General features: G+C 44.4%; 1 protein-coding gene across 3 annotated transcripts; it reads left to right on the top strand.

The window, feature by feature from the left end:
* The first annotated feature begins 4,024 nt into the window (after positions 1 to 4,024).
* On the top strand, positions 4,025 to 13,557 carry LOC105074081 (HLA class I histocompatibility antigen, B alpha chain). 3 transcript variants are annotated; one of them, XM_074348334.1, is made up of 8 exons: positions 4,025 to 4,205; positions 4,411 to 4,680; positions 4,886 to 5,161; positions 11,836 to 12,111; positions 12,229 to 12,342; positions 12,746 to 12,778; positions 12,891 to 12,972; positions 13,137 to 13,557. In XM_074348334.1, the coding sequence occupies exons 1-7, from the start codon at positions 4,082 to 4,084 to the stop codon at positions 12,947 to 12,949; spliced, it is 1,152 nt and encodes a 383-aa protein (XP_074204435.1). In that variant the 5' UTR covers positions 4,025 to 4,081; the 3' UTR covers positions 12,950 to 12,972; positions 13,137 to 13,557. The 3 variants fall into 3 exon arrangements, with proteins under 3 accessions (XP_074204435.1, XP_045377589.1, XP_074204436.1); XM_074348335.1 differs by having other exon boundaries at positions 4,051 to 4,205; positions 11,923 to 12,111; positions 12,925 to 12,972; positions 13,135 to 13,557; XM_045521633.2 differs by lacking the exon at positions 13,137 to 13,557 and having other exon boundaries at positions 4,029 to 4,205; positions 12,925 to 13,061.
* Positions 13,558 to 15,042: the final 1,485 nt, after the last annotated feature.

Raw genomic sequence — 15,042 nt, 5'->3', positions numbered from 1 at the left:
GATGGTCCCTCCTGTCTAAGGCTGCCCCTCAGTGAGGACACAGGATGCAGCTCCTCCCTCCCCTGTATCAGCAGTTTCTGGCTCTCTTCTGGATCATTCCTTCCTGCCTACAAGCATGCTATAATTCTTCCCGCTAAAAAAAAAATAATCAAACTAAACTAAATAAATCAAAACAAATCATCCCATAAAAACCCACCACTATGTCCAGTTTCATTTTAACTACTGCCCTATGTCTGTGACTCTCCTTACAGAACGGTTCCCGAGTCCATTGGCACACCTACTGGATTATCTTTTCATTTTTATCTAATGGATATGTGCACATAGCTTTAAAGAGTATAAGACTTCTACGAGACTTTATATCAAGGCAGAAGACTCAATCTTCCAGGCTCCCCCAGATCTTGAATCTCAGAGACAAGCTGTTTTAGTTCTTTCAGGTGATTCTCTAATTGTTACTTCAGTACCTCTAAACAGCATCCTCTTTATGATGCTCCCTCTTTGTTTTTCAGTTTTATGTATCATCTTTAGTTAATTGGTTCTTCTTTCACTCTCCCCTGTCCTCCCACTATAATTATAGTTCATAATTAAAAATTTATCAATTTTGTAATTTTGATTAGCTCAACCTGCAATATTTACATTATGTTGATGATGGAAATGAAAGTCACAACTGAGCATTTAGTAGACTATGATTATTTTTCTTTTATTTTCTTGAATGAATTTTTTATTTTCCCTGGAATAAGTGGTAGTTTTGTTGTACTAATTTTAAACCATCCTCAAACTCTCCCCAGAGTCTAGTCTTCGTGAACATCTTTGAGCGCATCTGATATTCTGTCCACTTCCTCTCTTTGCACAGACCTGTCCCACAGCCCTCAGTCATGCCTCGTATGGACAGGGTCCCTGCACACCTGGGGCAGGGCTGAAGTCCCGGATCTCCTTCACTTCCTCTTGGGCAGCCCTCTTCCTCTCTTGTTTGGCTCCCCTGGGGGCCTGGATCCCATGGCTTCCCTATTGTTGATTTTCTCCATCATTTCCTCTGACTTTCCCTAATGGTATCCTGAGGAAGGGAATGTGGAAAGTGAATCACTGTAACTCTGAAGGGCCTTAGGCTTCCCCAGGACTGACTCACATCTTGCCTAGATGTACAGATCTCTGTTGGAAATACTTATTTCCTCAGAATTCTGAAGGCATTGCTCAATGTCTTCCAGGCACGTGTTTGTTGCCTCTTGAGGTTTTCAAGGTCTCTTCTTTTCCAACCTCTTTCTCAGATTTCACTGTGATGGGCCCTCGTGTGCGTCTGTTTCACCTAGTGCACTAAGAATTTGTGTAGGCTGTTCAAGATACAAGTTTTTGTCTGTAAACTTAGCAGTTTTCTTGAATTTTTTTTTTTATCATTTCCTACTCTCCATTATTTTTGAAACTTTTATTTGTGACTTGTTGGAACATTGTGACTGATAGACATATTCTTACAGGTCCTCTCTCCTCCTTGCCATTACTTTTCCATCTACTTACTGGGAGCACGACTGTAATCTTCCAATTCATCTATGGAATAACTTATTTCTATGACCATATTTTTAATTCCCAAGAGCTCTTTTCTATTCTATGATTGAATATAATTGTATAGAATTGTTTTTGTTTCATATTTCATTTATCTTTTCCATCTTTCAGATATCATTGATAACAGCGGCAGGGGACCTGTCAGGACTTCTGTTATCTGCTCTCATGGCATCATGAGCTCTTCCTCATGGCATTTAGTGCAGTCGTGCTGTGCATCTGTCTCGCTCATTTCTGTCCCTCTCCCGCACAGCAGAGCCCGTCTCCCATCAGCAGGGGCCTAACTGTTGCTCTCCTCCAGATTCTCCAGATCCTGATGCAAATAGACGCTCCTTAGCCTCTCTGAGTCTCCTTTCCCTGTCTGCACAAAGGGATCACATGGTGAACACCTCATGGGTTTGCTTTGAGGGATAATTTGACCCCGTATGTAAATCACATGGAATTACTGCCTGAAACATAGCCAGTGCTCCTTTATTCATAGTGATCATCATGACAGTCATTGTAGTATTTAGATTGTTTCCATTCTTTGCTTTTATAAAGCACAATTCAAGATACATCCTTGACTAACTATTTTTGAGAACATTTGTGATTATCTTCTTAGGATAAATTTCTAAAGGAAAAATTTCTGTGTCAAAATGGAGACATATTGAATATATTGAGACATTTTGCAAAAGTGACCTTTAAGATTTCTGTACCAATTTTCAATCCCATCAGTCTTTTCGACAGTCTGTTCTCCCTCAATTCCTGTCAGTCCTCCCCTCATTCACTTTCATCTTTGCCAAGATGATACATTTTAATTCATTCCCATTTCTTATTCCACATTTTCATTTTTGTTTACATTTATTTAATACTAATATATTTGTTTAACATTTGCATTTCTTCTTTTCTAAATTGTTCTCTAATATTCCTTTTTGGGGGAGAGGGTATAGTTATTTTAAAATATTGAATTCAAGAAGGACAAAGCAGCCTCCAACCACAGGAACTGGTCTGACACTTACACGGGCCTCAGTGTTGTCAGAAGCGGGGCTGATGCTCCCCACTCAGCCGTGTTACTATGCTGTTGACATAAGTCATTTCACAGAACATCGACATCAGACAGGGACACCTGAGACCATGACACAGGGAGCCAAGACAAGAGCAGGACATGATTCAAAGCACAAACCACATGAGGCGGCACTGTGTCCCTCACTGTGCACCAAACCTCTCCCTGTGCTCATACAGCGACCACTGCTTCTGTGCTGTTACAGCTGTATCCTCTCACCCTATGGGTGAGATTTAATCAGATGCCCAGTCAAAACTATTTTCGTAGCATTACTAAGATTCTATTTGCCTTTTCACTGTGTTGACATCTGCTTTGAGGTACATCTTAGAAATAATGGAGATTATGGAAGCAAACTGCAATAGTAATTATTTTAACAATTTACTTGCAGGAAAAAAAGACAGATTTGTTTTAAAACATCCTGATTGAAGCATTAAAATTATTATTGTTCCTAAATCATCATCCTTAAATCATATTTTAAAAATATTTTCTATGATGACATGGGACATACACATCAACCACTTCTGCTACATTTCAAAGTACTACGTCCCATGTAAAATAATTTGTGTGAACTGAACTACCCTCTATTTTATGGAATACTATTTTTTCTTGAAAGACTGACACTGGAAGATCTGTATAACTTTTTAGTGAAACAATGTATTATTTTAAAAAATCTTCCATTAGTACAAGAGACATTCAGTGTCCAAAGTAGGCTTGTAAATTTTAATGTAACAGAATAACAAATATTCACTGATATTGTTTCAGGACCACTTTGCAAATAACCTTTGACAAACAACCACTTTGATAATTTTAGTTTAGTATCAAAAAGGACCACCTACAATTATCTGACAAGGTTATTAAAAATACTGCTCTTACATATGTGTGAGAGTTCAATCAAAATAACGTAATAAATGCAGCAGCAAACATGAAAATCCAGTGGTCTTTTAATGAGACAGACTAGAGACTTGTAAAAATGTAAAAAGCTCCAGTCTTCTCACTACTATGTGTATTTTTTGGAAATTATTTTTTATATTAAATGCAAAGGTTACTAATGTTATCTCTTAAGGAAAAATAAAAATTTATTCCTAGTGTGAAAAATAGCGATGGAAATAACCACATAAACAAAATTATCCTTGTGATCATCACTAGTTTGTACGAGTTTAAGTATTCTGACCAAAATATTTTGAAAATCATCAATTTACACAACCCAGGGCCGGGACCCAGGGAGACAGTGGGACGAAGAGCTCTCAGTGCAGCACGGGAGGGATCATAGCAAAATCCCAGGTACCCTGGAGGGCGTGGCTCTCGGGGTCTCACCGAGAGCGGGGTCTTGGGCGGGGACGCTTGGTGCTGGGGTTCCCCATCTCCCCGGGTTTCACTTTCTCTCTCACAGCTTGTGCCTGGTCCTCCTGCCTGGACACTCGTGACACAGTCCTAGTTCTCACTCCCATTGGGTGTCGGGTTTCTAGAGACGCCAATCAGCGTCACCGGGTTATGAAGTCCTCGTCGATCGGTCTGGACTCTGCTTCTCAACTGACTCCGAAGATGCTGGCACTGGGGCTCCGAACTCTCCTCCTGGTCCTCTCGGGGGCCCTAGCTCCTACCGAAATCTGGGCCAGTGAGTGTGGGGTCGGGAGAAAACGGCCCCTGTGGGGCAGGAGCGAGGGGACCGCCCGGGGGTAGGGGCGGGCAGGGATCCCGAGAAAGGTGCGAGGTCGCCGTCCCCCGCCCAGACCCATCACCCTACCCGGCCACATCACCTCGGACCCGGGGCCTCGCCAGGAGGAGGGTCGGGCCGGGTCTCACCCCCTTCCCGCCCCTAGGCTCCCACTCCATGAGGTATTTTAACACGGGGGTGTCCCGGCCCGGCGGCGGAGAGCCCCGCTACATCTCCGTCGGTTACGTGGACGACACGCAGTTCGTGCGGTTCGACAGCGACGCCCCGAATCCGAGGGAGGAGCCGCGAGCGCGGTGGGTGGAACAGGAGGGGCCGGAGTTTTGGGATCGGAACACGCGGATCTCTAAAGACCACGCACAGATTTTTCGAGTGAACCTGAACAGTCTGCGTCGCTACTACAACCAGAGCGAGTCCGGTGAGCCCAGGTCAGGACCCCCATCCCCAGGGACGGGCCAGGGTCTCCTGAGTCCCAGGGTCCGAGGGTCACCCCGATATCGCGGGACCCTCCCCTCTCCCCGAACCCGGAAGAGCCGGCGGGGACTTTGACCCGGTTTCATTTTCAACTTAGGTTTAATCAGTGGGGGGCTGGGGGAGCGGCGCTCACCTCGGGGCGGGGTCAGGGTCTCACACCTACCAGAACCTGTACGGCTGCGACGTGGGGCCGGACGGGCGCCTCCTCCGCGGGTACGATCAGTTCGCCTACGACGGTGCGGATTTCATCGCCCTGAACGAGGACCTGCGCTCCTGGACCGCGGCGGACGCGGTAGCGCTGATGACCCAGCGCAAGTGGGAGGCGGCCGGTGAGGCAGAGCGCCAGAGGAAATACCTGGAGGGCAGGTGTGTGGAGTCACTCAGACGATTCCTGGAAAACGGGAAGGAGACGCTGCAGCGCACAGGTACGAGGGGCCGCGGTGCCTCCACGATCTCCCCTCGGGCTGGAGCTGGCGTCCCGCAAGGAGAGGAGGATGGGATCCTACGGGAATGCAGCCCCAGCTTCCTGTTGGGAGAGGGAGGAATCCGCCCAGGTCTCCATATTCTGTACAATAGAGTGACTCGCCAGTGGCACCACTTCTCTACAGGACAGTTCAGAAATCCAGTCTCTTTTAGGATAAAGACGGGGAGACTATCCCTGAAATAACTGATCAGTGGTGCCCTTTGACCCCGGCTGCCATCGTGTGAACCAGGACTTTCTCTTTCAAGGCCTGTTCTCAACCTGAGAGCATGTTTGGAGGCCTGACTCCAGCTTTTCTGATTCATTCATCCTCCCCCAGAGTCATGAATATTACTCTGTATTCTCCCCCTTACAGTTCTGGAGTCTTGTACCTTGGCTTTCATCCTGATTCTTGAATTTTCCAAGGATTAGGAGATATTCCCAGATATACAAGTCCAGGATGGTGTCTGGGATTTGTGCTTCTTTTCAAAACCATTTGTTGAGGGGACACAGCGATCCAGTGCACAGGCAGTTAAAGAATTTACCAAAGACAAAGGGTGAAAATACGGAAGGAGTTTATTAGGTACACTGTCATAGACAACAGCGGGTCACACAGGCGAGGGGTGCCTGTGCGAGCACCGAGGGTGACCGAGCAGGGTCTTTTATTGAGGAAGTGGCTGTGAACCCAAAGGGATGGGGAGCAGACTTTTGATTGGCTAGAAGTGAGGTAAGGGGCTTTGGTATACTGGAGGACAGTGAGTTTACATCTCCAGTAAGATGGAGACATGGGCTGACACGAGCAGGGTAGTGGGATTTATGACTCCAAAAAAAGAGGAAACGTGGCCAGAGACAAGTCAGCCTGAGCTGTGGGGATGTTAGCTATTTTCCAGGGCTGTTAATTCTGCTAAGGCAAACACACATCAGGAAAGGGTGTACTTTGTTTTTTTGAAGGATTGTAGGCAGACATCTCAGAGCCCAGGAATGGGGGTCACAGGGTCTCAGCAGGCACCAGGTGACACTGCTTCCCCCTCAACAGATTGGCAACATCAGATCTTTGGCATTTGGGCGGAGGTCTCATCTTTTGGTTTGTAAGAACAGCTCTCTTTAATGGCCAAAGTAGATGTCACCATTAATGATTTTAGTATTTTTCTAGATATGAGAAGATGCAAGAATTGAGCTCATAACATCTTTTCCTGAAAATGTCTAACTATCTGAAGGCCTATTTTGCCAGTTGTCCCAGAGCACAGTCCCAGTCTCATTCCTGATCTCCACCCTGAGCTCCTTTTAGGGTGTGCTGGAGGTTAGTGACTGTAGTGGCAGATGGCAAGTGCTAACTTTAATTGGCAGGGCCCCTGATGATCATAAATTTGACCACAGCTTGGGAGGCATTTTATGACCATTTTGTTCCTTGTTGCTAGGAATGCTCATCCCTAGGTCAGGCGAAGATTTTGTTGATAGGCCATGTGTTATTATGGGACTAGGCCTTATTAACAGCACCAAGAAGGCTCTGGACCACCTGCCTTGCTAGTCTGTTATGGTCCAGGAAAATATTCCCTCTTGTTGCTTCTTTCCATATTTAGAGTTACACTATTACAATCATAAATCTATAGAACTATGTATCTGGCTAACTGCTTTAAGTTGTCATCATTTTATCAGAGGCTCAGTCACACAGTTATGTAAGACTTAGCTCTACATAAGATTGTGAGATACATTTAGTTTCTAGGCAAAGGTGTGAACAATTATCAAAGTAATTGGTATACAGGCCTGATCTGCTGTCTTGGGTCAGCTGTCTACTTCAGATGTCGTCTTTTTCTCATTCTGGTCTGGTAGCTTTTTCTCCATTTGAGCATCATTTTAAGGTGCAGCAGCCCTCTCTATTGGCCAGTCCAGTGTGGGGGCCCTTTTTGGAGTGGAAATTAATCCAAAAGTCAATTTCCTTCAATTTACTGTGAGCTAATTAAGAGTACCTGATAAAGGTCCTTCCGTTTAGGTTGAAGATTGCCCTTAAATTATGTTGTTTTTAGTATGCATAATTTCTGGTAGGTCATGGGGCATTTGATTTTCATCCAAGGGTAGATTACTGAGCTTCAGAAACAAACCTAGAGTTTCCTTTTAATAATTTAATTAAACTTTGTAACAATATAACATAACAGCAAGGAATGGTCTGGGCAGTGTGTCTTAGTAAATACAGATTTCAGTTAACAAAACTAAAATATCCACTGAAACATAATCTTGTTTTCCTCTATAATTACCCTCATTTATCAAATACAGACAAATTAAGATGAATTTGTTTGTAAATTGTCTGATTAACTGGTCATATAGGCTCTTTTAAATTGGTTGTGTTGGAATTTTTTTTTTTTTGTAAGTTGTCTCAGGTTGAATTTTTAAAAGGTCTCTCAAGGCCAGGAAAGCCATGTCTTACAGATTTAGGCGAATTATAAAGCTGTTGAGAGCCTAAGAGTTTTCAGTCTTTGCAGGGATCAGGTAGAGAGAAAAAGATAAATGTTTCACTTTTGTTTACAGAGGTATAATTTACTGAATTGTTATGTCAGAATTAGCTTGAGAAGGATTTTTTTTTAATATCTGGAAAAGCATGGATTAAAAGCCAGTACTATTTTAGATAAAATTAAAAATTATAACCATATTTATTGTTTTACTCAATTCCATGTAACTAATCTTTTTTTGTTAACAGTTTTATGAAATCAGAGTTTTTATTAGACTTAAAAAAATTTTATTACCCAGTTTAGCAGTATGATTTAAAAGTTATTAGAAACCTGTATGTGTTAAAGAATTCCTTTTTTAAAATTAACCTTTTTGAAGAGAAAGCATTTTTTTCAAAACAGGCATCAGAGTAAAACTGTACTGTTTATGAATGACAAAAGACTTAAGCAGACACAGCTATAACCCTGTTTACAAAGCAATTGTCCAGAAACTTTGTTACTACTGTGACAGAACAGTTTAAGATAGTAACTAGAATTATAACTGGTAACATTTTACCAGACATACCAGATCTTTAGGATTCCTTAAAATCTTTAGAATATCTATACTAATAATATTTTTTCATACAGTATAACCTTAGAAGATTTATTATTTATTTGACAATAGTTCCCATGTAATTTAACATACCAAATGAACCTAACTAGTTTCAGTCTCGCTTTGGGAAGTTTCAGGGGCTCTCTGAAGCATTCCAAAGTTAGCTGGAGGTTAAAAGGACGTTAATTACAATTTGATATTTGGGAGGCTTGTTAAAAGTTTTAAAACATTTGGTCAGGTAAAATCATTGGTCACTGTGAAACATTACTTACTCATTCAACCAAAGTGACAGTGGTTTTAAAAACAGATATAAGTCACTTAAAGGCACAGATACACAATCTGTTATCAAAAGTTGTACTCTAAGAAACTTAATTTTTTTTAACATAGAGAATCAAAACTCAGTATGTATCAACTTACTTTTAACAACAAAATCTATTTATTTAGACTAAGTTTAGTCAATCCCAACCATACACAAAACTCTTTTCTCAGGATTTCTTCTCTACAAACCTTTTATCACTTTCTGAATCTGTATTACTTTGTCCCTTATTTTTCCATCCAGAAACAACCAGCTATAGGACAAACCTACTTTTGTTTTCTCTGAACACAGTTCCATCCCTCGCACCTTTCTTACTGAAAACATATATCTCACTTTCCTACTGTATACTGAAATGTTTCCTTTATTTTTTTCTAGTAGCTCCAAATAAATATTCAAAATAGAATCATCAACTCTTAAATTGGAATTTCCAGTGAAAACTAAGAAGTAGGCAAGTATGAATTGTCTTTTACATTAGCATTCTGTAGATTGGCAAACGTAAATACTAACAATTTCTAAAAACCACGTTTTCTTATAGAGAACATCTCAGGGGGGCACCAAACATACTTATTAATAGTCTTAAATAGTTTTAGTTTCTCTCCAAGGGGAAGCCAGTGTTTAGTAATTAACGTTTTAGTGTCTTATTATCTCATTTGTATTTAATTTACTTATAAGAATTTCACCATACCAAGTTATTTTTTGTTGACAAATTTGTAACAGATATAACAAGGTCTTATTTGACTTTTATTAAGCCTATGTACAACAGAAGTATTGTGTTTAACATGGATGACTTGTCTATATTAATTAAATCAGTGAACTTTAATGCCAGGTACTACTAATTTAATACTGAATATTTTCCAGTTCACGTGACCCTGTAAGTTACTTTGTTTAGCTGTTTTAGAATTAGTTTGTAAGCACTTATTTTAGGTCAATTAAATAGAGCTCTTTTATAAATTTAATTCTGATAACATTTTTAGAGGTAGAGACATCTCATGCGTATAATGTGTGCACAGACATACATATATCCAGACAGACACAGACAGAGATCTCATAGTTTTTCTGCTTGAGTTTTTAGAAGGCCTTTTACCACTTTTTTCCTTTGGTTTGAAATTTTACTAATTAGCCCAACGCTGAAGTCTTAGACATAGCAGGCTGTGTTTGTATTATAAGGACATTATAAAGGTTAACTTCAAGCTTTCTCTTAGGAATATCTTTGTTTTCTCAGGTTTAGGATTTTGAAGCTAGTTTTTTTTTTTCTAACTATATATGCAAAAGAACTAGTTTTGGAATTTTCAAACAGCTTCTCTAAACCATTTTTCTTTGGAGACTAAAGAATATTGTGGTCACACAGTGTTATAATATAATTTTTTTCTCATACGCTCATAACTAAAATCTTTCCAGTTAGACAGAACTTGCCCAAGAGGACTCCATGAGAGACAGCCATAAGGCTTGGACATATGGGACCTTGGGCTATTTGTTTAAGTTGTGGCTGAAGAGATCGAGCTGACAGATGGTGTTACAGAGTCCCATTAAGGGGCCAAGTGTCCTGATATGGGAGTTGGTATTGTGGCCAGGCAGTGTTAGAGAAAAAGACAAGGCACTCTGTCTTTAAGGCCTGGGGATCACACTTATCCCAGTTCTTTAAAATGAAACCCAAAGGTGAGTCCTGGGGGATAGAGGGAGCATTTCCTGTAGTGATTAAGGGCAGGTATCAAAGAGAGAAGGAAACCAGTGCAGACTCTATTCTGGGGCGTCTGTCCCCCAGAAAGAGAGAGGCTAACAAGAAAGAGGCGGCTAAACCCAGAAGAAGAGAGGTCAAACTGCCAGCATCCTCTTACTTTGGGCACCCCCTGAGAAAGAGAAGCTGAAACCAGTGCCAAGGCCACCAGCGCAGAGGCTGAGAAACTGACCAGTGCAAGAGCTGAGGGCAACCAGCCCACCAGCACCAAGGCTAAAAGGGAGTTGGTGCCAAGGCTGAACTGGCACAAGGGCTGAGCAGTTTAGAAAGAAGAGAAGAGGGGAGAGACTCATCCGCTGGCAGCTTCTACCTGGCATGGGGATCGGAGGCTCAGCTGATGTATTTGAAGTGTCCAGGTCACAGAGGCAGTGTGGGAGGGAGACGCAGGAAGACAGTGTCTGGCAGTTAGGCTCAGAAATTAAGGCCACAGAGAGCAAGAAGAGGCAAGTCTGTACTGGGTCACAGTGTGGAGTTTATGGGGTGGACCTCCCACTGCTTTTACTTGCTGGCCCGACCGCTCCCTATTATGTGTCTGAAGCCAACCAGGATACAGGGTCCTGGGTGTCTCAAGGCACGAGATGACCAGTCCTTACGTGTGCCTTCCCTGACTAGATGCAAAGTCCCCTCTGACCCAGAGACGGGACTTGGAAAAGAAGACCCTCTCCGTGTGTGGTCACCACTGTGGGCTGGGGTCACTCCCCTCTGTCAGACCGAGTTTTAGAGCCCACTAGAGTAGCCCACCCAGGGTTCCTCAGTCCTCCCTAAGACTTGGGGAAGTCCCAAACGCTAGGGAACAGCAGGAAGGGAAGTGAGAGAGAGAGTAAAGCAGAGAAGGGGAGGGGGAAGCCTGCCTGGCAATCTGCCCTCCAGTATGCATTCATCCAGCCAAGGGGAGCGGCTCCCGTAGGAAGGGGAGGGAGGACAGAGAAAGGGAGATCCACCCGTAGGGCTCGTCATACTTGGTGGGGTCCCCATGTGTTTTGGGGTTCCCTATATGGGCCACCAAACATTGGGGGACACAATGGGCTGATGCACAGGCAGTAAAAGAATTTACCTGAGACAAAGAATGAAAATAGGGAAGGAGTTTATTAGGTATACTGTCATAGACAACAGCGGGCCACACAGATGAGAGGTGCCTGTGTGAGCACCGAGGGTGACCATGCAGGGTCTTTTATTGAGGAAGGGGCTGTGAACACAAAGGGATAGGGGAGCAGATTTCTGATTGGCTGACATGAGCAGCGTAGTGGGATTTATGACTCCAATAAGGAGGACATGTGGCCTGAGACAAGTCAGCCTGAGCTATGGGGAGGTTAGGCATTTTCCAAGGCTGTTAATTCCGCTAAGGCAAACACACATCAGGAAAAGGTGTACATTGGTTTTGTGCGGGATTGCAGGCAGACATCTGAGGGCCCAGGGATGGTGATCACAAGGCCTCAGTAGGCACCAGTTGGCACCGCACAATTATCCTGTCCTGTCTCAGGATGGTCACATGATGCTGTTTCAGTGGCCCATGCAGGTAGCCCAAAGTGTGAATTTTCTGATTCTTTTTCCTCAGATCCTCCAAAGACCCATGTGTCCCGCCACCCCATCTCTGATCATGAGGTCACCCTGAGGTGCTGGGCCCTGGGCTTCTACCCTGCAGACATCTCACTGACCTGGCAGCGTGATGGGGAGGACCAGGCCCAGGACACGGAGCTCGTAGAGACCAGGCCGGCAGGGGACGGGACATTCCAGAAGTGGGCAGCCCTGGTGGTACCTCCTGGAGAGGAGCAGAGATACACATGCCACATGCAGCACGAGGGGCTTGAGGAGCCCCTCACCCTGAGATGGGGTGAGAAGGGAGACGGGGGTGGAGCTTCTTCTCAGATCAAGCAGAAGCCCTTCTGGAAACCTTCAGCAAGGTCGGGACTCAAGCCTGAGGTCAGGGCCCCTTCTCTTCTCATTGCAGAGCCACCTCCTCAGCCCACTGTCCCCATCATGGGCATCATTGTTGGCCTGGTTCTCTTTGTGGTCACTGCAGCTGTGGTGGCGGGAGTTGTGATCTGGAGGAAAAGGCGCTCAGGTACGGAACAGAGAGGGAATCTGACTTCTCTTGTCTCACTGGGGTTTCAAGTCCAGGTAGAAGTTTGTCTGCCTCATTACAGGGAAGAACTATCCACACGCACGTGCTTGCCCATCTGGAGCTGAGTGCTACCACTTATTGTAAAGCACTTGTGAAAATGAAAGATTTTTCACCTTGATAATTCCAGTTGGGGATCAGATTCCCAGCAGTCAAAATTCAGAAGGATAGACTCCCCTCAGGAAGGCAGTTGGTCCAGTCCCTCACATCTCTTCCTTCATACTCCTGATCCTGTCCTGGATTTTTGGTCACAGTTCTGGAAAGTTCTCTGTGGTCCAGGACAAGGGGTTCTTCTCATGACTCAGTCTTCTTCCCTAGCATCTCACATGATAATTTCTTCTCACAGGTGAAAAACGAGGGAGCTATGCTCAGGCTGCAAGTAAGTACAGAGTGACTGTCATTCCTGAGACCCTTGTGATGGTGGAGCTGGGAAGCCATGGGGGGGAGATCATCCCCACCTCAGAGTTCCGTCTCTAGTTTCTCTCCTGTAGGTTCTGACCACGTCCTGGTTTTGTTCTTCCCCAGGCAGCGACAGTGCCCAGGGCTCTGATGTGTCTCTCACAGATCCCAGAGGTGAGACCCTGGAGGGCCTAGACTGGGAGAGGGGTTGGAGCAGAGGGGATGCCCTGGGTGTGGGGATTCTCTGAGTGGGACATTTTGGGCATGTGGGGGGCTGTTGAGAATGTCAGCACTTCCATGGCTGACCTGAATCGGTTCACAATTCTTTTCTTTCAGAGTGTGAGACAGCTGCCTTGTGAGGGACTGAGTGATGCAAGATGTGTTCACGTCCCACTTTGTGACTTCAGATCCCCTGACTCCTGTTTCTGCAGCTGCGTCTGAATGTGTCTGTGCTCCTATTACCATAATGTGAGTAAGTGGGGAGAGTGCCCCACCCCTGCCCCCCAGGACCTCTCCCCACCCTGACCTGTGTTCTCTTCCCTGATTGACTTTTCTTTTTCAGCAGAAGCAGGGCTGGGCCGTCTCCATCCCTGTCTTAATTTTGTGTTGCTCTGAGTAATACTGTCTTACTTTCCTAATGAGAATGAATCTGGATATGAATTTATTACTGCCTTGATGGGTTGATGGAATAATAAAGGTGAGGATTCCCAAAGTTTGAGAGAGGAAATAAATGGAGCACTGAGAACCTTCCAGAATCTGCATGTTTGCTGTGTTGAGTCTGTTGCAGGGGGGACAGGAGAAGTATGTGAGGAGTGTGGGCAGGGACTGTGTCCAGTCAGTGCTCAGTTCCTTGTGGGCTGTGGAGGGGTCACTACTGGGATGGGTCATCTCTGTTCCTGTGTCCCTGTAACTTCAGTAGAACCTGGTCCCACCAGGACCTGTGATCACAGGCACTCAGAAGTCACCCAGGCCTTGTAGAGGACACTGGTAGTGAGGGCTTCATGTGACCAGATCAACTTAGGCTCAGACCAGAGTCCAGCCCTCAGCCCATCTTTTTTATGTGTATTTATATTTTGCCTATTTAGGATTTAAAAAAAAATTATGATTGTTCTTTTTCAAATTTAGAGTTCTGGTCTCATTCTGCTCTGGGTGTCCCCCATCTCTGACACTAGTAGGAGTCATTTTTGCCAGTCATTGTCCCCACAAGTCCCAGGGGTCCCTGCACACAGGTTCTCAGTTCTCAGTATCAAGAGAGAAATTCTCAGCCTCATCCAGCTCTTGCCCTTCTTCTACCACTGTTTCCAGGATTCTTCTTTGCATGTTTTCCTCGTCTTTTTTATGAAACAAAGATGATAGAATTAGCGAAGAGGAGGGACCCAGTAGTTTCGCATCCTCATTTAATTCTTGCCGGATTTCTGTCTTCTCTGCAGCCTGCTCTCTCTCTCTGTGCCCTTAGATCTAGTAATCCTAGTGCTGGCTCCAGGCCAAACTCATGGATTTGTAACACAGTCTAATGTAATTTCACAGTGGGTTGGACCATAGGACCCATAAATGTAGGATCATCTTCTGAGGAGACAGACATCATTGTGTGTGCTGTGGAGACAGGTGGCTATGGGGTGGAGGTGATATCATCACTTGTGAGAGACAGAAAAATGCTTTGGGGGATGATAATGTTCCAAAATTGTCTGTGGGTATGGTCACACCTCTCTGAATATGCTAAAATCAATTCTGACATGGCAACTATGTGCAGTAGGAATTCCCCACGTCCTTCCATATAGGTACCAATGGCCATTTTTCAGATTTCCATTCACTGAACAAAGGAAGATCTAGGTCCTTTTATTTCTACTGGATACAGAGTCCAACTTGACACTGATACCTGGGAACCAAAGTACTACCATGAACCCGTATGAGAGGAGAAGCACATAAGGAAGATGACAAAATTCAAGTCCTCTCTTAGGTCCACTCATATGTCAGTGGGTTCTCTTGTCTCCACGCATCCACTTGGTGGGAATTTCCCCAGTTTCCAAACATGTCATTGGAGGGGACATATGTAGAGTTGGCCAGAATCCCCATATTGGTTCAGACAAAAGCTTTTAGCAAGTATTCTCAGTTGCAGAAGAGAGCTGGGCCCCAGGGGGTAGCACAGGGAGACTGGAGACTGCTACCCTTCTCATCTTTCCACATGGGGTCTGACCTAGGGGAGTGTGTGGATCACCAGGTGTTAGATTTGGGAGCCTTGGTTTG

This window comes from Camelus bactrianus, chromosome 20 (genome assembly GCF_048773025.1).
Source record: "Camelus bactrianus isolate YW-2024 breed Bactrian camel chromosome 20, ASM4877302v1, whole genome shotgun sequence".
NCBI classification, from domain to species: Eukaryota; Metazoa; Chordata; class Mammalia; order Artiodactyla; family Camelidae; genus Camelus; species Camelus bactrianus.
This window is presented reverse-complemented; position numbering and strand designations above follow the sequence as displayed.